The 22,299-nt window shown below is 37.5% G+C and overlaps 1 protein-coding gene across 6 annotated transcripts in view; it reads left to right on the forward strand.

The window, feature by feature from the left end:
• Positions 1–22,299, forward strand: part of LOC126916983 (E3 ubiquitin-protein ligase MIB1) — a 441,377-nt gene that overhangs the window by 220,572 nt on the left and 198,506 nt on the right. The window contains exon 10 of one of the 6 annotated variants that reach the window (XM_050723364.1): positions 16,706–16,729. The exons of the other annotated variants lie outside the window; for them this stretch is intronic. Coding sequence (XP_050579321.1) covers positions 16,706–16,709 — 4 coding nt within the window. The 3' untranslated portion in view covers positions 16,710–16,729. Of the gene's footprint in view, positions 1–16,705; positions 16,730–22,299 lie in introns of those variants that run through there. 6 annotated transcript variants of the gene reach the window in all.

Raw genomic sequence — 22,299 nt, forward strand, 5'->3', positions numbered from 1 at the left:
AAAATCAAGTGTAGTAAATGCAAATTTATCGGCATAAATTTGAAGCTACACCAAAGATCAGGCAAAACTCTATCGCTCACGATATACTTACAACTGAATCGAACATCCTAAAGGAATTTGCTGAACGTGCGCTAAGCAGATCGCGCATTCCATCAAAAGCGAATATCTTCGGCCGAGGAGGAGTTTTAAACGGCCGTAACAGTTCGTATAAATCGTATAATTGGTTTCTGACCGATCTGAACGCTGGTAGTCCATTGAAATTGAGAGAGAGGAAGAGAGAATGCGAGAGCTGGCGTTCGTCGAGTGGAGGCGGCGATCCTAAACGCGAGAGATACGTAGCCCATATAAAACCGACCCAGAGGATGGTTTTCGTGAACGAAGGGGGATGTTGGGCTATTCCGGGCTGACATACGAGTATTACCCCACGGCATAATTGCCCCGTAACTCAGCCAACAACCCTCAGCGACTGTTCTAATAACGATGATACCGTTGCTCTCCGACCCGGGGCATTTTTAACTACCGTGAATTTGGTTAGAACGTAACACGTGCTTCGACCGTTCACCTGCCTCTCTCGCCTCGTCTCACGACTTAGCGGAAAACGTTGAGCCGCCTTCCTTGTTCGTTCGACCGAATAAGTCTCGCGTCTTACTCGCTTTCCGGCAGGATCGAGTTGGAAGGGCAAACTTTTGGGAGGAGTAACCGCTTAATGGAAAGCGGAATAGCCAAAGTTCCGACCTTTTTGCCGAAATTATTACGGCGCCAAGTTCGTGGACACTTTTTTCCGGCACGCGTACCGGCAGCCTGCCGCTGGCTCTAAGGACCGACTTGGGGAGAATAACGACACGGTAAAAGCGTCACTGTTCCTTAGGCCGTGCCGTTCCCTTTGTCCTCTTTCTGATCTACTTTCCGATTCGACTGAGATTCTTCTGGCGGCTCTTCCAGGAAACAGATGCTTTTTTTTCTGCTTGCTACCTTCTTGTTCGTCGTTATGTTTCTTAGCGAGCGTTGATCGTAACTAATGGACATTTAGTGTTCTAGTTCTGTGGCTTTTTGCCTTGGGCAAAGATCGAGATTTCGTTGATAAGTTACAGGATTTTTATCAGGGGACAAGATTTTGTTTTATTTTATTTTCTTACTTTGGGGAAAAATCTTGAAACGACCGGATAAATATTACGCAATGGTTGGTAGTTGTAACGCATGTATATCAGGTTCGAAATGCGTGAATAGGAAATAGGAGTACAGAAAATGAAGATGATTTCAAAGTATACGTAGATCGTTGGTTAACACCTAGGTATCGAGCAAATAAAGCGAATTCTTGAAAGTTAAGTTATTCGTAGTAATAATTGAAAGGAAAGATATTTCGAATGTTTCATTTTTTTTTACCGTGAAACAAGTTTGCAGATCGTTTCCAATTTTTCGATCGAGATAGTTTTGAAAGAAACAAGAATACCAGACACGAATTTTTGTTACCCCTTTACGTAGATACGTTTTTTGTAGTTCCGTTAGTTTTTTGGAAAAAGTATTCTGCCAGGACGAAATAGACGTATTAAGCACGAAATTGAATCCGTTGCCGATCGACGAGTCGGATAAATGGACCGAAATGATCGTGGAATTGTCTTTTCTGGTGCATCGCGTCGATCGAGCTCCAGTAATCCCCGAATTTTCGGAAAACACACGACAACGCCATCGATCAGTCTCTAGTTAAATGTAACTAGGTCAATGGGCCTCTTCCCCAGTGTCCTGTTTTCCACCGTATTTTGGCCAATCTTCGGAAGTCGTTACGAAAACTTTTAACTTTTATAAGATAAAAATCTCGATGTATACTGTTTTCGTTCGCGTAATTTTATTCCATACGCTACGTTCAACTGGCTCAGTGAACAATTATAGAGGCATGTATAGTTTGAAGCTTTATATCTTACATGGCACGAGTATATATGAAATTGGTAAATTATTTAAGTTGCTGCGAAGTTAATAAGACAGTAAAAATGGTATTTAGTAAAATTTAGAAGATAATATTTTTTTATTTATTGTTAAGAAACAAATTTTACCGAATTTAAGCTACTATACAGATTTAAGTCTTAAGTATACGTTAACTATACGTCAACTTGTATCAAGGTGGTTACGAAAAGAAAGAACTAGAGATGGTTGACGGCATAAAAGTGACGCAATTTCTGAAATCATCATATACAAAACATACTCGAGCTTCACAGAAGAAAATTTACAAGCTTTCCGGAACATGGAACCCGGGACATTAAATCAGTGTCACTTTTATCTACGTGCCTTCGACGTATTCCTTCGCGGATCGCTTCCGAGCAGAGTACAAATACATCTTGCATACACATCAGCTTGATCGATACACGGAAGAAGGTGTAGAAAGGAGATAAAAGAAGAAGGATGAGAGACACAAGAGTAGCGGATAGAAGGAAACGACGAGGAAGTTAAAGGAATGAAACGGAAGAAAAGAAAACTTTCATCGGCGAGTGGAGTGGCGGTAACTGCAAAAAAGGAACGTCACGTACGCGGCACCTGACTACCGTCAGGACATATCCAGAGTGCTATCGTTGTCCCTCCTCCAGGAGTCGTTTCCACCCTATCGAGATCACGACGAAAGTACCGCCGCTAGTCGGCTAATTCCACTCGGTTCCTCCCTCAACCCCACCGACCTCCCTTCTGTCCGTCTGCAAAGTATCTTGCTACGTGACGTCGTGGCCCATACAGCCGACAGCAGCGGGAGAAACGGGCGAAGACGACTTGGAAAGATCTGCAGGGAGGACCGCTGGCTCTTTGCTACCTTTCTGGAACCTAACATCGACGGCAGACCCGTTGGACGCGGCCCAAAGCGTAACGAGGGCTTCCAGGCGCGCGGAAAGAACCAACGTTTTACCTTTTAGATACGTGGAACACGGAGACCAACGTAGGTCTTCCCTGGTAAGGAAGTCTGCCTTTGTGTTTCGCTTTGCCGAGTCAAAAGATTCGTTTAAGCTTCTCTACCTCACGTTTCGATCTCCAGGCAATAATTATTCGAACGCGAATCGATCCACGAAGCCACACGTTCTCCATGACGGTTTGACCATTCTCGAGGGTTTTGCAACGATTAGCTGTGCTTTCGATGGACTTACCTAAGGCTCACAAAAATATTTGAATTTGAACACGTGTAGTACTTGGAAATTTTCTTACCACTGCAACGAGAAGTTTCATCTTCGAGATAGTGGAATTCACTCAATAAAAAAGTACGTTTGACTATTATGGTATGATATATCGGGTGTGTCGATTCATAAACGATATTCTCATTACTCTTTCTACTTTAAGAAATCAGTGGGCGAAACTCGTACACGTAATATTTTTTCAAGAAACGGGGAATTACTTTAAAATACATTTTCCGCGCATATCGTGTATCGTATCGTAAACTTCTTGGGGTAAATAACCGCCTTCGCGAACACAGCTCGCTATCTGAAGTTATTCCCTGAACCAATCGCAAGAACAAACACGGTCGCAGCCGGTGGTGAGTTCTTTCCGAGAACTTGCAATCGTTTTAATGAATGTTGATTATAATTCGCCACGTCGCGCAGCTGTCCTAAATAAAGTTCGTTATCGTCGCCGTTCTTCTGTAATATGAATGCCAATGAAAATGTAGAGGGTTATCCTTCGCCGGTGCGGCCCGGCTTTGCCTGTAACGATGTTACTCGAGTTCAGAGACAGGGTTTATTCTCACCGGTGCGGTGAGGAGAACGCAGTGGCCGAGGAAGCTAGGTATCGTGAAGCTTCTCTGGTGTTTTATAAGCCTGATGAATGTGGATTAGACTTCTCAGGCGTTTCCCATTCCTCTCACGGTCGCCCATTTTGTTCCTGTGCCGCTATTTTCCTTCGCGTCTTCCTTCTTTCTTCTTCTTTGTCGTCGTCTTCTTCTTCCTCTTCTTCCTCATTTTCAAAGCTTGTTATTCCTCTCTTCGATCATCATCTTCCTTCTCTTACCTCCTCTCTTCTTCTTCTTCTTCTTGCTTCTTTTTATTCTATCCTCTTTGCTCTGCCGTTCATTCGACGCGGGACTCCTTCGAAATTATGCAGATCCAACATCCTTGGTACCGTTTTCTTGCACCGGTCGGGCGAAAAGCTAATTTTTGCGCTAACCAGCCAGCTTCGAAGATAAATGTTGGCCGACGGCACTCCATTTCAAGGAGGAAGAAGCTGATCGACGTTACTCTCGTTCCGTATTTGAATACCGAAGGTCGTCTGTAATGCCTCTCAGCCAGTCTCGCCACTGTTCCCAGGATTCGTTTTCTGTGCGCACTCGATCCTGTAACGCGCGCTGTTTCTGCTTTTTTATATGTTCCGTGTAAACTCGCCTTTTAATCATTCGTTGTTGCGCATTGGCGATTAAAGAAACCAAGCGGTATTTTTGTTCTCTAAGAAAACGACGTTTACTCTTCCGTTAAAAATACGTCCGTGGTGCATTGTGCGAAGTATTTTGTTTCACGATATTGCGTTTTCCAGTTTTTACAAGTAGAATGTTAAAGGTAGAATGAAACAAATTTTAACGAGCCAAGATTGCGGGAGGACAACGCGAGATTATGTTCTGATATATTTCTTCGGTCAATTTCGCGCAGTCTACCGAAATATTTATTCGATTCTTTTTGTATATCTGGTAAAGCGGAAAGAGAAATATTTAATTTGTAAAAGGAAGTTGTCCTTACGCCAAGCTCCCTGGAACAGGTAGTCTCATTTTTGCAACTCCATTTTCCAGGTAGATATTTTTAGAATTAATCTCAGTCGGTGTTATTAATGTTTTGTTATATTATTACGAATCAAAGTAGGTAAAAGCTCGCTTTAAAAGTAATTAAATAGGTAGCTTGAATTCCCGGTATTCTAAATACTTATTTAAAACTCTTTGGAATAAATATATTTGAACTGTCTTACTGTCTGTCTGTGTCTTACTGTTTCTTAACATTTTCTTAATTTCTTCCCCCATTTAAAGAATACTGTTTTACACTTTATATAATAGGGAAAAAATACAAGTTCTTCCAATTTTCGTACACCACTACCGAGACAATAGCCTCGACCAATTCTCGAAGAAGAGAAGATCATTTTAGAGAGTTGGAGAGCGTCTCTCTCGTTCGCGGAGCAAGCTCTTCGAAATGTCATTTGGTCGAGAGGCTGGAACCTGAGAGGAAAAACGTAAGATGCAGTTTTTCGAGTGGTGTGCCTCGCAAACTGCTCGACGATCGCAACGTAATTAGCGAGCCGGACGATAATCGTTCTTCCTTTTCCCGCAGCCAAGGCCCGGTTCTAATCTTTCTAGGAAATAACGAGGGAACCGGTATCCGGTCGGATGAAAAATGCTCCTTGAAACACGAAGTGGCCGACACCGGCAGATGCCGGTTAGAACGACTCTCGAGCCAGAAGACAGATGTCAAGCCGTTACGTGAGGTCCCGCTAACTACGTAATTACATCATTCCCGTTCGCTGGACTACTGTCTCCCTTTTGTCTTTCCATCTCACGTGGACCGCCGCTAAAATTACCAAATATCATCTCCCACCTGAAAATGCTGACGTGCTTTTCGCAGTCGCGTGACACGTCTTTTTCAGACGTGACACGGCACCGTGGAGCTGCTCTCTTCTCTGAACAACCAGCTCGATAATTTAGTTTTTAACCAGACAACTGATTCTACGAAAAGTCATTTTTATGTCGCCCTTTAAGATAGAAATTATTTTGCTCCTTACAGACGCGAAAGAAGATTCTTTAGCGTTAGATTGAAAATGAGAAATTGTGACTAGAATATATAGAATTTTTTTTCTTTTTTTTTGGGTGGGGGGGCACTGGTAAAATAATTTTTAACCAGAAGAATTCTTATTTTAGTAGAGAATTGAATTGACTGGGTGTATTTATTTTTTGGTTTGATGCGCGATAAGAACGTTTGCTCACGATGATTAAATTGAAAGGAAGTATTGGAATTTAGTTTTGTTACAGTCCTCGAATTGTGAAGCTCCACTTTTACTTTGATGTATATGGTTGTTAAACATATGAACTTAAACATCATAAATAATATTTACGTATACGTGATCGTGTTTCTGAATAAAAGTAAACATTAATATTACTAAAAACACTCGCACGTTTTTAATAATAGGAATATAAACGAATCGAGTAAGAATTAACAAATAATCAAGGAATATGAAAAAATGTAATACTACAGTGATGCTCATATTTAAAACAGGATAACATGTAAAGATCAGAAACTACCGTGATTTACTATAATTCCTATATTTCTTCAATTAAAATTAAAATTTATTATTTTTCAAACAGATGACGCTACTGTATTATGTTTCCTGTATCATTATACCACTTGTCCCGTAGTCGTCCTGATTACCTTGCATAATTCACTTTAGCGCTTGGGAAAAATCGATGACCGTAAGGGTTTAGACTCGCGTGAAAGCTCGTCAGGATGGTTGGTTAATTAATGTCGGAACACCACGGTGCATTACCTCTGACGACACGCTAAAAAGCTGGTTAGAGTTAAGTTATTACGCAGGGACACGAATTACTAATTTACGTTGACCGTGTAGACGCGATCTGCTACACCGCTCACCTCCTTTTCTACGACGACGTTGGTTGGTTTTTACCGTGTTGTTCTCGGGCTGATTATACGATCGAACAATTAAGTATGATTACTTGTCAGTGACTCATGCATACATGCATGAAGTGGCTAAGAGCTGGTCGTATAATCATTAGCATAATGATTAGCATAATTAATGCCGCTGGGGGTTAGTTTACCGCGTTATCGTCAATAATTAATGCTGACTTATCTCCGGCACGATGATAATATAGCACGCATTAGGTATAGCCTTAGGAGCATTAGGAAACTTGGTTAGTCCCTAGCTCGGCGCAGAACGACGCAAAATAATGCTTTTTGAGCCTGGCTTTGTATTCCTCTTGCTTTGTAATTTTCCATTAATTGCCTAGAAATTAACGTCGAGTCTGCTATTACGTTTGGCGTTAAAACGCTTATCTATCGATATAATGTCTAAGCGTGCTTGTCCGTTAATTATGTGACACGTATGAATAGCGCGTGATTTGTTTTCGACAGATCTAGTTGATTTACTGACTTACTCTAAAGCGTGTAGAAAAGCAATGAAATAAGTTGTGAAATGTAACGAAAGGAAATTCAGTGAAGCGAAGGATAAAAAGATCGTATTAACATAAAGACACCTGTATCGTATAACTTCGAAGACAATAGGAGGATCAAGTAAATTTAATAAACGTTTATCAATTTTACCTTCAATATAATTACACATAATCCACGATGCTTATTAGATGCAAAATTTTCATTAAATCATTAGGGGATATTGTATTTTAGTACTGTTCGGATAATAGAGCATTTAGTTACTGCTTTGTAAAATGTTTCACACGACTTCTTTATTCTAGTTCAATGTTTCGCCTCTAATTAGATTTTGTACGGTATTTCGAACGTTTCAGATTGCAATTTTCATGTCGATTTCATTTTATTGACTTACTCGTAGAAACTTGGATTCTTCCTTCCACTATCGTTTAACGTTTCGCTGTTTTACTCTGCCAAAATCTGTCCGTTTCGTTGTTATCACAAATCTTCTGTTTTTGTAAGATATCAGAGTAAGTCTCGATATTTAACATTTGATTATAAAATCGATTGCCAACTGGATTTTATACAGCTGCAATATCCAAGAATAGAAGCATGCAATGTGTTACGACTCTTCTCTCAAAGAAGAAGGTAATTATTTTAAGATTGATCGAGTTTTGTGAACATTACACGGCAACGAGCGAAAAGCAGATATTAACAAGAAACCCCCCTGATTCTTCTTGTTAATTAATTTTCGTGTTGTTTCAACTGGCAATTCTGACGTAACGTGAACGATATCTTTCATGAAGCAACGATATGGGCCAGACTTTGGATGTTAATTGTTTCCTTACTCTGAATAATTATCCAACAGTTTGCTGATGGATAATAGTGGCTGATGTAAGCTGTATTCGATTGATGTTGATTAGCTAAATAGATTTATGATCTACTTCCTTTAGAATTTTCTATAATTTTCAATTTTCTTAGTTTCTTCTTTATTTCTTGTAATCACGCCTCCTCTTTTGCTTGCAATCCATTTTCATTTTTTATGTTTAGATTTCTCTTTTCTTCGTTGCTAATGGTATGTTAATAATTCGTTCATTTTCCCTTCTTGAAAGTTTTGGTCATTACATTTTGTTGTATATTCTATTCGTAAGGTCTGACTTTCAATCCCGTTGAAATGTCCATTTATTATTAACATTTTCTTTATTTAGCGTTTGAAATCCAATACGAGGCATCCGGTTGCATGTGCCTTATTACGTTTATCTGTTATTTTAATTAGTTTCCTAATTATTTTCTGGTATTTTCTTTAATTATATCCTGTAAAAGTTTGTACGAAACGTTGAACAGCCACAAAAATTAACGGCTAATAATTAAAAGATCGATGATCGAGTGCCGTTGTATTTATGCATTTATAAATTTCATGAGTCGATTTAGGTTATTATTCGCTGATAGAACGATGCCACTTATTCTCGCGTTATTGCATCGTTGCGTTTTGAATTTTCGATGATGTATGTTATTCTCATTGGTGGATAGAAAATGGGACATGACAGGACTTTTGTAGTCGGCGAAAATATGGGAAAAAGCGTGGCCCAGTTGACTCTTGTCCTAGTTCGCGAAAACGTTCAAAAACTGAAAGCTTGTATCGAAAAGTTTTAAACCGGCGCACTGAAGTTCCTTTCATAGTAAACTATTTTGTCAATAATCTCGTGACAAACAACCTTTGAATGAATTTATTCGTTGATAAATCTAATTTCATTTTATCGTAAATTCATTTCATTTATTTATGACGATGATTATCTATGACGATATTAAGGAAGACGATAAAAATATAATAACATGTGAATGTAATCGAAGATAATCGAATTACGATTGTTTTTGCGGCACGATAGTTGGTTCACAAATTCTTACAAACATCTAGGAAAAATAAATTTCTGATTTATATCTATTAATAAATTGTTCCTATATTTAGTCAGTTCGTTAGAAGAATGATACAGGTATGTTAAAAAATTTTTTGGCTGGATATACTTGTGATACTATTTCTACGAATATTTCCAAAAGTAATGGGATATCGAATAAATTATAACTCGTAAGTAATGGATTAAGAAAGAGTTATGAAAGTGCAAATCAAACATGAATGAAATCCGGAGTGTAAAGATATTTCGAATTAAAACTGTATATTAAGAGAATCATACTGGACTTTGCAGGATCTGAATTAATCTGAATTAATAGGGAGAATTGATCGTTCGAATAAGAGAATTTCGAAATAAAGGCACGCTCGTATTTTCTTATAAACGTTATAAATTAAAAAGGAACATCATTGACAATAGCGAGAGATGAGATTTAATATAAACGTAACATTTGTTTAATTATTTCTAAATTCGACGCTTTTTACCTCTGAGTTACTTGATCTTCTCAAACTCAAAATTGTGTGAACATTACAAGAAGAGAAATAAAGAGATAAAAGCCAGACAGAGATTTATGTCACCTATTAGATATTATAATTATATATTTAACGATATTTATAATTATCTACCTCTTTTATAATTTCCTATCTCTCAATTTAATATTAAAACATCCAGTAATTCTATGTACATTAATTATCCATGCGTGTATTAATTATTTTACGCATAAAAATATTTTAACAGATCCAATGAATTACAAGCAGTGAACGAAATAATTGTAGAAATATAAACCAAATACACGTCGGAAGAACTACAGAAAGCATGAAAAAAAAAAAAAAGAAAAAAGAAAGAAAGAAAAAAGAAATATATAACGCTTTGAATGATTACCTCCTCTCTGGTTTTTGCTCCGTTAAAAGATTCATGCTTTCACGAGAGAAAAAATTGGTGTAATCGCGGAAGGACTTGGTCGCTGTTATTTCAAGATAATGCAAAAGTTTTTAAAGCGGGAATATCATTCGCGCATTAAGATGCGGCTGGATGTAATTTCTGAGATGGCGAGGATGCATCTTATTTGTTTCGCATTCTAAGAAGTTGCAAATGCTACAAATTCTTCGTGGATTTCGAGGCCCTGGGCGGTGAAAATATTTCAGAATTTGAATATACTTCATCATCGTATTATCATATTCAAATGTTAATGCCCTAAATTCGTGGCACGCTTGTTTTAAGAAAATCAACCGTGATCGATTAATGCATTTTCCCTATCGGATTTATCAAACGGATATTCTATTAGATTTATTAATTCATTTTTAGATTTTATAAAATATTACTATTTTAATTTAAAGAAAAGACGAAGCGATATAATGTTCCAAATATTTTCTAGTTTTTACCATTTATATCGTTTTATCTTTAACAGCTATTTGAAATTATAGACAATCCATTGCTCGTGTGACGCAAAATCATTAGTGTGAACATAATATAGATCTATGTACGTTGCATAATTTTCATATTTATGTAGCGATTATCCAAGGGAGAAATGTGCTTAATGAAGTATTTAGATTTGATGTCTGGTTCAGGTATTTCATCAAGAGTCCGTCGTATCATAGAATTCAAAGAACTTGTAAATTCATTCAAGGTTTGTAGCGAACTGTCCCAATTTGCTGAATACCTAGTTTGCATATCATTAATAGTTCCCAAAATGTTAAATGCTGTAGTAGATGGTATAGATATTTCAAGGGACGATTTTCCAATCTATAATTCTGTATTTGTCTTATTATAGAACGAATGAGACGAATTAATCCCAACGATATGTTTATTTCCTTTTTGATTTTTTATTTGATGCGTGTCTGGATGATAATCGAAATGTATAGCAAGGTTCTAAAAACAGCCATACATCAATCTGCGTGATAGATTGATTTTAGATACGCTGTAAACGAACACTTTGCTATAAAACCGTTTTATCACTTTTGAGGAGCCAATTTGATCACAGCGTTTGGCTGTACGGTCGCTTTATCTTCAGTCATTTTGTTACACATTTGCTTCGTTTCACCGCTTGTTTTATATAGAAAACTCAAGTTTACGACATAGGATCTCCAAGATCTTCAAAATATTTAAATCAGATACTGAACGGAGGAAATGATATTTGTAAAAATAAAATAAAAATATATACTATATTCGTATTAACGTAATTTTATCGAAAGAGTTTCGTGTGTTATTACGTGAAGATTCTCCTGTCTCAATAACAATCAATAAAATTCTTTTATCTAAAATCATTTTAATCGTCTCTGTTTGAATTGCAGCGATATCTCAATTTTCGATTTCGCATACGCACATTCATAATGCATCTACTTAGAAAAATGATTCAGTAACACTGTACAAACTCATAATTTCCATCTACGTAAATCTAACATATGAAATCTTGCAAACCTCTTAAGCGGAAGATAAAAGCAAAAGAAAAGAATCTAAAATGAACTGGTCCCATTAAGAAGTCAATTTCAGCTGCACTAGCTTCCTTTCATACAGACACAATAGAACCTTGCATACGTGTACAATGTACGTAGCTTGACGAAGGCCAAAGCTCTCGTTGCCATGGCTCGCTGCACGGTGTGCCCATGCATTATCGTAGTCATGTGACGCGAGCAACGTCCTGACAAGGAAGCCACGAAGAAGAGGATCGGAGCGACAGGTGTGCCCGGCGGTTGCTGAAGATTCGTTAGAGAAGGGAGGCTCACGTCCGATAGCAGAGGCGAGCATAGTCGTGCCACAACGTCTCGCAGTAATTAGGCAAGCTAATCACCCTCGGGCATGTTATCTTAATGGCCGCCGTTATGCCGTGACATCACAACTACCCCTGTCCACTGGTAGTTTAATTGCTCCGATAGGTTCGTGGACCGCACTCCTCTGTAGAATATCAGGCCAATGTCGATGGGTCTTCAACAATGGTCCCTTGGTACACTCTTCCGGTTCCGTATCAACTATGAAAACGTACCTGCACGAGAATCGCGATTTACTACGTGAGAATAGACTCATAATTGACTGCCATAATTTCCTCGCAGCTTTGTCAGAGCTTTCTTCCAATGATCGAATGTTGGATCTCTTTGTGAAATTGATCATCTCTCTGGAATTCAGTTCAGTACTCTAGGTGAAAACGAAGTTCTTGTTCTGTTGGACTTGGCTATATTTTTTTATCGCATTCGGTTGAAATTGTTGGTGAAACAGCGGTTAGATCTTGGCTCGAGCAAGGTTTGATTAGTATTCTCTTATGAAACAGGAAATAAGCGGTTCAGTTTTGTAGCGTTTATGGATGTTTCTGAAGATCGAAGAATGTTTATTATTTCTTTAATCTTTTCAAGCGCCGTTATAACATGTGTGATCTAAAGAAGAATTAACTGAATTTTGGTTTCGCCAGTTCGTAGAAGGTTGGAGAAAATGTGGCAAATAGGATCGGACAGAATCGAGTAAGAAGTATTAGAAAATACGACGACATGTAAAAGGTTAGAGAATACACTAGGAAATGACGAGAAAATCCTGGTCCCTCGTGACTTCTATTTTCATCTTCATCTTGCGAGAAACCCTATAATTTCTCTTTATCCTAGACCATAAATTCGTATTTTTACTTTTTTTCTATCTTAACGTACGTTCCAAAGAAATTAATGTACTTTTCTAATATTGCGTTTACCACGTTCCAATTATCTTATCTCTCGTTTTCATTTCACGAGCCAGTACATCGTAGAAACGATCGCAATTAAACGAACGCTATGAACATTCATCTCCCACATTCGCGTATCATTGAATCGTGAATAACTATAATCGTTTGGATTATGATTAAGTGCAATACTTAACTTCAGTGTATTTAATTTTAATTCTATCGAATGATGCTTTCGACAGTCTTTGTCACGTCGTAGTAAAACACAATATACAAATCAGGATAAAAAATACGTTAAAATTGTACATATATAACACTGTATTTAACCTAAACTGTTGGACGAATGATACGAATCGAGAATTAACATTGTTGATGTACGGACGTACGTGGTCTTCCTCCATAATTATAATTATTTATATTAATCCTTTGAATGCTGTGGGCGCATATAGGTGTCTGGCGAAAGCTATCGGCGTGGACTAAGGACATATATATGCGTTTTCTGTAAGTGCCCGGCATGGGCTAAGGACGCATGTATGGGTTTTTCAATTTTTCCGAACACCTACGCAGAAGTAATACTATTACGTTTGTGTGAAATAAATATAAATGCATTCCTTACGGCAGTAAACAAATGCCAATAGTGCCTCGTTATTGTTGAAGTGGTCACCACTTGTAAGAAAACTCTACATCTGGTTTCTTTAGTTTTCTCAAGCACTGAATTTTTCACACACAATTAAATTATTAACTTGTGTTATATTTACTAAATTCAGTTTTCTAGTTTATTGTTTTCTAGCAATTTATTTCATGATGTACATTATTTGTCGATACGATCGTTTTCTTGATTTTCTACTGCGGTGCATCTACTTAGACTCTGACGTTCCACGCTGTCGAATACTCGCAATATTTATTGCTGTTCCAGCTGAAAGCAAAAGAAAGCTAAAGCACTAAACAAATTCGTATTTCTCTGCGATAAATTCCTCGTTCGCCGAGCGTTATCTTCTTTCTCTCTGTTCGAACGCATCTCTGCTCCCCGTTTCTTCCTCTCGCCTAAATCAAATGAAACGCTAGAAGGAGGCAGAGATTGAGGACGAAACGGTGGCGGTTTCTTCTACGGCGGGATAATTCCGCGTTGTTGTTGGCGCAAGAAGCGATCCGCAAAACGGTCCTGCAAGAATGCAAATAACGAGCTGCGCCGTTATCCGACGTTCGTTGCATTAGCGAGTGACGCTCGTTGCTCGACGAAAGATAAATCGCCGGAGCCCCGACCAAACGAGTACACGTGGGAAAGCAATTCCGTGTCTACGAAGCGGTAGCTGAAGGATACGCCGGTTGTTCGGCGCTCGTGTCGCCCGTTTTCTGGCTGCTGCCACACTTAATCCCTCTAGTCATTGAATTCCGCCGGATTTTACAGGACATTAAGACGTATCCGTCGACACGTAAAAACGACGCTCTGTCTGGTGAGCCAATCTCGGTTACACGTAAACGCAATTAACTCGAAAGTGGAGGAGACCAGGTTAAACGTAACGTATCAAGAGGGTTGACGATGCGCGACTTCGACATGGCGAGCCAAGGCTTGACAAGGCAAGACATTCGTAGGATCGGAGTGTTCATAATAGAGACGACACTTGTCCATGTTTGTCCTTTTCCAGGAAACACGACGATACTCTATTCTCGTCTTTAATATCTGACATCTTTAGTGTTTGTTCGATATTTTTCCATTATTTTACATAAAACAATCACTATGAGTTATTATATCGTAGGACTGTAGCTATATAAAATTAAATTATGAACTTGTGAAACTACGATAAAGATTGTTTTTTCGTAGCATCAGTTAATTCGAAAATAAGATATAGTTCATTTTGTATAATGATATAATAGAGATTTCTTTCTAACTGTTAGAATTATTATCTAAGAAGACAACAAATTCGACAAGAGTTGCTTTCGTTACGAGTTACTCAATTACAATTACTTTAATGTTCGAATGCAACATCATCGCCGTATTTGCTGGTTTGTACAAGAGCTTTGTATATTTAAATATTATATTGCTCATTCTACGAGAACATGGGCCATTTATTGTAGCTTGAAAGTATGCAAAGAGTATCTTTCTAACAAATGACATTTAATTATAACAATAGATATTACAACAGCTACTAATAAATATTTAGTCTTCGAGCAAAGTTATTATTAATTCTTCAACGAAAATAGATTAACGATGTTAAATATCGACTTTTCAATTAGAATATTATTATTGGACAGAATTAATATCATTTTTAATTCATTGATTTCCACATAAACGTGGTGTAATAGCAGTGAATATAACGCTTGAGAAAAGGGTGCGAGTTTGTCAGAAAAGTCATTAAGGTAAATTTTCTTGAAGGGAATGTTTACGAGTTAAGGTCGGAACGTGATCACAATGAATATTAATGCGGGCAAGTTTGAGCAGAATAGAAATATCGACGTCAGTCTCCGGCAACTGTGGCTGATTTGAATTGAACTAACGCCAACTGTAGCTTGAGGAATATAAATTGAGCAGTCCGAGAGGAGGTGAATATGGAGAATGTTTCTCGATATTCTGCATTGCTGAAATTTGTTGGAAACGTTGCTAGAATCGGTATCGATCTGCTGTTGGATCCTTGACCGAACAGCGTGCTGTAATTTTTGAAATTATATTTAAACAACGGACAAGTAGAAACGTGTACAGGGAATTTAAATTCCGTTAATTAAAATGGTCGATCAATAATCGATATCCCAATAGTGCCATGCAAAGTATGACGACAATATTATTGGAAATCGTATAATTGTTACGCTAAATCATTAAACGTTAGTTATTTCATTTTGTTTTGGGTTATAGTTATTCTATTATATTTTATTTGAAGAAAAATTGAAACAAAAAACTATATAAGTAAATAATAAAATAATATAAATAAATATAAACTATATAAATGAATCGTCGATAAACAATCGTTTTTGTGTAAGAGAATTCGTTCGAAGTTGAAGTAAGGAAAAGATAAATGCTTTTCGATGCTTTCAAGTATTTAAAAAAAATCTGTGCTTAAATAAAATTTCGATGTGTATCGATATTTCAGTCTTTCGTCTGCTATGAATTACACAAAAGCTGGGTGAGATCAGAAGAATAATTTTTATTCGCAAAGTTCCTTTAGGACAAAGAAGAATAAGTGGAATAAACATGGTGTAAAAAATTCGGACATATTCGCGTCGGATCTTGAGAAATAATGTTACTCGATGGAACAGTTTCTTGGAAAACTGGAACTCTGTAGAAAAACCTTGAACATACAAGTCAGACGTCACTGTAAGTAGTTCAAGGCGGAATTGATCAGGCGTCGAGGTCCGATCCGAGGTCCGAAAATAGTACATTAAGACAAACGATATAAAAGCTGTGTTTGTTACATTCGTTTTCTGCGTCAGCATAATGAACTTTAACAGAGTTTGCTACTGCGCAAAATAAACTGCTTTACAACTGCATTGTAATGGAAATTTTCGATGAATAATTGTCAGTAATTTGAAAAGCACTTTGATTTTTCGCGAATTTTCTCTTCCACGATCTATTATCATTCGTATGCATCGATTTTTACAATATAGAAACTGTGTCAATGAAAGAAAAAATATTGAATTGGCTATTCAGTGAAACGAGAGCGGAAAAACCGAGGTTCTGATTTGGAATGAAGGACTCAGATTAATCAGTCACGTTTGTCCTTGCTATCTGCATAATGTAGAATGCTGAATTCTGTTATAGTTCAGACATTATTTGACTTTTGAAATAAAGAATAAACGTGATAAACCCATCTATGATACAATGATACTGATGTAAAGTGAAATTATTGCAGAGATTAAAAATACTTAAGAAACTAAAATTTTCCGTTTCCAGGGCTGCTTAATTAAATTATATTTTTGTCGTTTTTTAAGATAAATTTATTTCATTACACACATTAAAGTTATTTTATGTTTTATTAACAGTATTGTACTATTTCTATTAAATGTATTATCATTAATAATATTATAGCTTATAATATTTAAATACCATAATTAATTAGATATTTTACTCTTGTTTGTTTTAGGTAAGGTGCCTTTTATGTCTTTATAAATATCGGACGACAATTATTGTAACTAAGAGATGAGTGAGTATTGTCATTTATTTCAATATAAATATTCGGTTTTTAAACTGAACCACTGTACCATCATTTATGGGGCACTCTGTAGATTATTGAAAATGCACAACGTTGTATTACTTTTTTATTCGCAATTTACATTTTTTCCAATTTCAATACACACGTGCTCTATATTTTATGAGTTTCGATTAATGCTAGGCGATATATTTAATCCAATTGATAATTAATTATTACCTTAAAATATTTATTTATCATCGCAAATAACGATTCAATTTTTATTCAGCCGATGTACAATTGCATTTAATTAGAATAAGTTTAGGTAGAATTTAATCGTCGATTAAGTAAATTAATTATTTCATCGCCAATTAGATCAGTGATTTAATTAACTATTAAAATTATATTCATCCCCGGAATTTAGTACTCGAGCCTTACCTTGGATTTAGTATCACTGAGCTTCAACTACTACCGATATCCTCTTCATAAACTGAAATTTACATTTCGATGGACATTAAAATATACGTAATGTTTAAGTGCATGATTTTATTGTTCGATATATTTACATAGATTTTATCAAGATAAAAGATAAGGAACGAGGGAAGCTTCAAGTGCTTCAACATATCTTGAAAAATAAATGAATGCTAGATACGACATTTGAAGCGTTGAAAACAGAATTTCTATTTATTGCAAGAATTAATCAATCGATGAAATAAAAGATTCGAGTTAATCAATTGTCCAGTAGCGGCTTCCTCCGAATGATATTCAAAAATCGTCTATATTCTGCAACAAATTGTCGGACACGGATGCAAGAGGCGGCGATTCATCGACGGAAATCCAACTCGAACTATTTCAGCCCCGTTTTAATTAGAATGAATAATTAATAAACTTTGGCGGCGCGATGACGACGCGGTATATCGTAGCCCCGTCGCGTATCGTCGTTATTAAAACGCGTACGACGAATTTCGCTGGCGAATTTGAATGTCCGAATGTCGCGAGCCGTAAATTTTCCTCGAAATAATTATTAAATTCTCTGGGTCCAAGCTGGCCACTCGGAATTGACCAATTGAAAATTGATAGTTATATCGAATCGTAGAGCAGTCGGTGTTCGCTTTGCCGAGAAATCTCTGCAAAATAAGCGCGTCGTACACCTTGGCAATTGCCTGCTTGAGGCTGATTTCAAAAATGGAAAAACACCGAAGAGGAGAAAGAAGAGAGAAGAAGAGTCGGCAGAGAGTAGGTTTTACTGTGACGGAGAAGCCACGGTTTTTCCATGCAACGTTTACTCTCCGGTGTCCGTGATAATTCGAGTCGCTAGGTGACATTTTTCAGCGGTGTGACGCCACGATGTTTCGTAATAATTCTGCGAAATTTAAACAGCAAGTTTTATTTTCATTATTATACACCAGCTGGAGTTCTGATTAAAACTGGACACCGACTACCTGCTTTTATGAATATTAACAGCAGGCCCATAACCCGGTCGCGATGACGCCTCGCCGGTGTCTATTGCTTTTTAATTCCACTTGCTTCCTCTCTGCGAAACTTTCGAGACGTTCGCTCCGTGGCTGAGTATAAAACGACGAAAATAGATTAGGATTAGTAGAGTTATATGTCTGATTATTTTTATAAATATATTATATACGTGTCACGTGTTGAACAGTAATACTCTTTTTCCATCGTTCAGCTTTTTTTATTTGGAAGATATATCTTCTTGAATTAATTGTGTAAACCTACATAGTTCTTAGCGTCTTATTTGAAAGCATAGATTAAACTTTACTAGCTTTCTTAATTAATTAATTTCTTTTAAAAATTTCGTAGTGTTTGATTAAGATCTTTGTGGTTATCCGTTCAGCAAAGGAATTATTTAATATCAACGCATGACCGGGCAGTAGAAAATTTGCTTAAGATAGGATGAGCAGATTCTTTTTTAAGAAGAATAAGTAGGTTAATTTTATACGACCTATCGTGATCTTTTAAATTGATCGAAATAAAACCTAACCAAAGACAATTTTTGCTTAAGACGATTGCTAATACACGAAGTTCGTGTAATGTGAAATTTATTGTATAATTAAACTTTACCACTACATAGCGCGTTATATTTTTTTTTAAATCGCATTGGCGAGAAGAACGGAGAAAATTCAGCGATATTACATTTTTAACAACAAAATTTTATTTCTATATCATACATCGTCTTCGTAAATAAGATGATTTTAATTACGACGAAATGGCTTATTTTCCAAATCCTTTATACTAATCCTTTATAAAGGAATTTTTATTCGTTCGTTGCGAATAACAAAGCTTTTAATTAAGAGTATGAAGATATAGCACTTCTTTTCTCTAGTTGAGACAAGGATATAAGGGAAGACAATATCGATTATTCTTTTGTTTCAGTAAAAATTAAATATCATCTAGGGAGAAATATAAAATGTTGAAACGTTCTTTTCAGTGTAGTTAATATAAACGAGACTCTACAAGTTTCCCGCTTCCAATTAAGCATTAAATAACGCTGTCAGTTATATAAATATCGCTTCGGCTAATTATTATCGCCGACCATAAATCCATCGCATTTCTTTCCGTTCAATCGGAGAAACAGGAGAAACAAATATCAAATTCGATCGAACTATCTCCATTCGAAGCTTTACCAGGTGTTAATAAAATTCGCGCAATACTTTGCTACGTATTGTGAATTCATCTCATTTTATATACGTTTCGAAAACATATTTACGCCCGTACTTATTGTTTTATGAATACGTACAAAGGATCATAAATATTAATATTGCTGCAGGCCATGAAAGACTCGTTCGTTTTTCTTGTTATATAGAACAATAGGAATACGAATGATTAATTGCAGATTACAATACAGATATTTCGAAATTATGTCACCGAGTGGCGCGAAAGACAGAGTATCAGCAAAAACGAACTCGTCGTATATTTTCCCGCTTGATAGTCGATTATAGAGCGCCAGATATACAGGTGAAAAAATGGACAAAAATACGTAACATTTCTTCTCGATCTTCGTTCGCATTTCTAAAAACTACTTAGTTGATTGTCAGCAAATCGTTTGAAAATCATTGGACGCCGTTAGAAAGTTCAGGGTATCGCGACGATGCTAACGATACCCGACGATCCGATTCTTCGTTTTATTAAAATTCACCGAAAAACGGCGCATTTGCATTGCTCGAGGCGCAGCCGTTCACCGGCGAATCGTATCGCGTGTAATTGCGGAATGGATGCGCATTGACCGGGAATCCGACTTTTCAGCCGAGCGTCGCTTTCAATTAAGCGACGACCAGGGCCGAAGCTTTCGTAGCCAGGGCCAATTCTCATTTCGGCTAATTACCACGACTACCGTGTATAAATTCGTGAAATTTTCGCTCACGGCGGAATGGAGCGGAGAAAGGGGCGGATAGAAGGAAGGGAGGGTAGCGGAAGGCAAACAGCGGCGAGATCCTTTCGATCGGCTTGATGAAGCTTTCTTCCCTTTCGTTCTTCCTTCGCTTCCCCCTTTGCTCGTTTCTCTTTTTCCTCCTCTGTGCCCGTTTCTTCGGACCTCCTTTCTCCGCCCCTCTCGTATTTGTCTTTTATCATTAGCTCGTTTCTTCGTCCCGTTCTCTCGTCGCTCTGTATGAAGCGAGGTAATTTCGAGCGGTCGTAATCAATCCGGCCGACCGTATTTTCGCTTGATTCCGCTTTTAAATATTTCTCTTTTTCGCGGCGGGCTCGATCGAACGTGTAAATTAGATATCGAATTTCTTTTCGTTTTAGAAAGCCAATTTATTCCTATGCATACGGAGCTAGATAGCAGTTTCAGGAGAACGTTAGGAGCGAGATGATTTTGAGTAAATTGCCGCGGCATTTCTTCTTATCTTATTCAGTTACGTTTCCTATTGTGTGAAGTAATTTCAATTGAAAAATTAATAATTGGCGTTAAAAAACAGTATACCTTTAATGTTACAATTGATGCCATTTTTGTGTCTTGAAAATTTGTACGAACCACCTGAAATGATTCTTTTACATAAAAACAATGATTGTTCCGTTCTTGTCTCATAACGAACGTGGTCGAACATTTATTAAACACGAATCAGCAGTCGTAAATCGTGAAACATGAAAATATAAACACTGAAAATACAACGATCCTAATTACATTATTCCAAATTACCTTCCAATTTTCTCTTTCTTTATTGACTCTCAATTTTCTTCAATACCAAACAATGCTTCGTATACTGAAAGGTTTCAAAAGGGCCGAAATCTCTCGATACTAGCCATTGGAAAATAATGGAGTGAAAAGTTGTCGGAATCTCGGATATCTAAAACCCTATCTCTAGAACCCAAATCGTCAATAAAATCGGTTACACACAATATCACGCTCTGCTTGGTCCCTTTGCGATGCTTCAAATCCAAAAGGTTGATCGGGAAGAGCCGAGAATCCTGCCGGTAAAAGGTAGAATGGCCGTTCGCTGATTTTCATGCTATTCATTTGGGAAAGTTTGCCGCGCGTTTCGCGGCCGAACAGAATCAGCCAAGTGGAGCCATTTCGAGCAGCTGAACCCTCTCCTCCCATTCTACAGAGTTAAATCTCCTTTTTTACTTTCTCTAGCGTAGTTCTTTCCAGACTATCCTTATGTCTTTCTCTCCTCGCCTTCGGACTCTTCTCCGCCGTCGGAGCTATTTTAATGGTAGAAATAATGATCGAACATTATGGTAACGGTATTTAACTTCTTCCAGCGGCCGACCGCCGCCATCGGGGACGAGCCGTTAGAGATGAGAAAAGTTGAAATGGGAAATGGAATTGGATGCATAACCCGACTAAGTGAGGATGCGAGGAAAAGCTGCGCCACGCTGGCTCACTTTCCACCTTTCCGCCGTTCTTCCGATTCTCACGATTTTCTCGCCATTCTTGTCTGTCAGCCGTGCATCCAGCATACATTCATCTCGCTTCCTTCCATTTTCCTTTCGTCGCAACTTCGCCGGGCTTGTCGTACGGTCGACACAGTTCTTCCTTTGACCCGGCCCGACACTGATTGAACGCATCGATCCAAGTAGTCACGAGGTCCTCGGAAAGCGAGACGGATCGTCGGGTATCAGACGTCGCGACACGGGCTTCGACTCGTTTGAAATTTCACGTTTCACCTGATCGGATTTGCAGTTTGGATTGTTGTTCCCGATCTGCAATTGAAATGGATAGGGAAGAATTTTTTCTCCGCGATATCGTAGATATGTCTTGTCGTGAAATTGGACTGGGTTGTTCCTTCGAGATCGTTTATAATGGGAAGAATTTTATGTGTTCCATAAAATGAAAATTTTCGCAACTTACGAAGCCTGCGGAGAGAAACGTAAATGTAGAAAATTTTATGAAACTTAAAACAGAGTTTCGCAAGATCCATAAACTTTATAAAATCATATGTGCAGACCAGTTTAAAAAGTCTTTTAACTTTAATGTAATTTTTAGCTTGTCGATATTTAGAAAGAATTACGTTAGTAAGCGGATAAATGTAAAAATGTATATATATGCATTTAAATCACGCAGAGTTATCCGAATATAAATTTCA

The sequence above is a fragment of the Bombus affinis genome, chromosome 5 (assembly GCF_024516045.1).
Source record: "Bombus affinis isolate iyBomAffi1 chromosome 5, iyBomAffi1.2, whole genome shotgun sequence".
NCBI lineage: Eukaryota > Metazoa > Arthropoda > Insecta > Hymenoptera > Apidae > Bombus > Bombus affinis.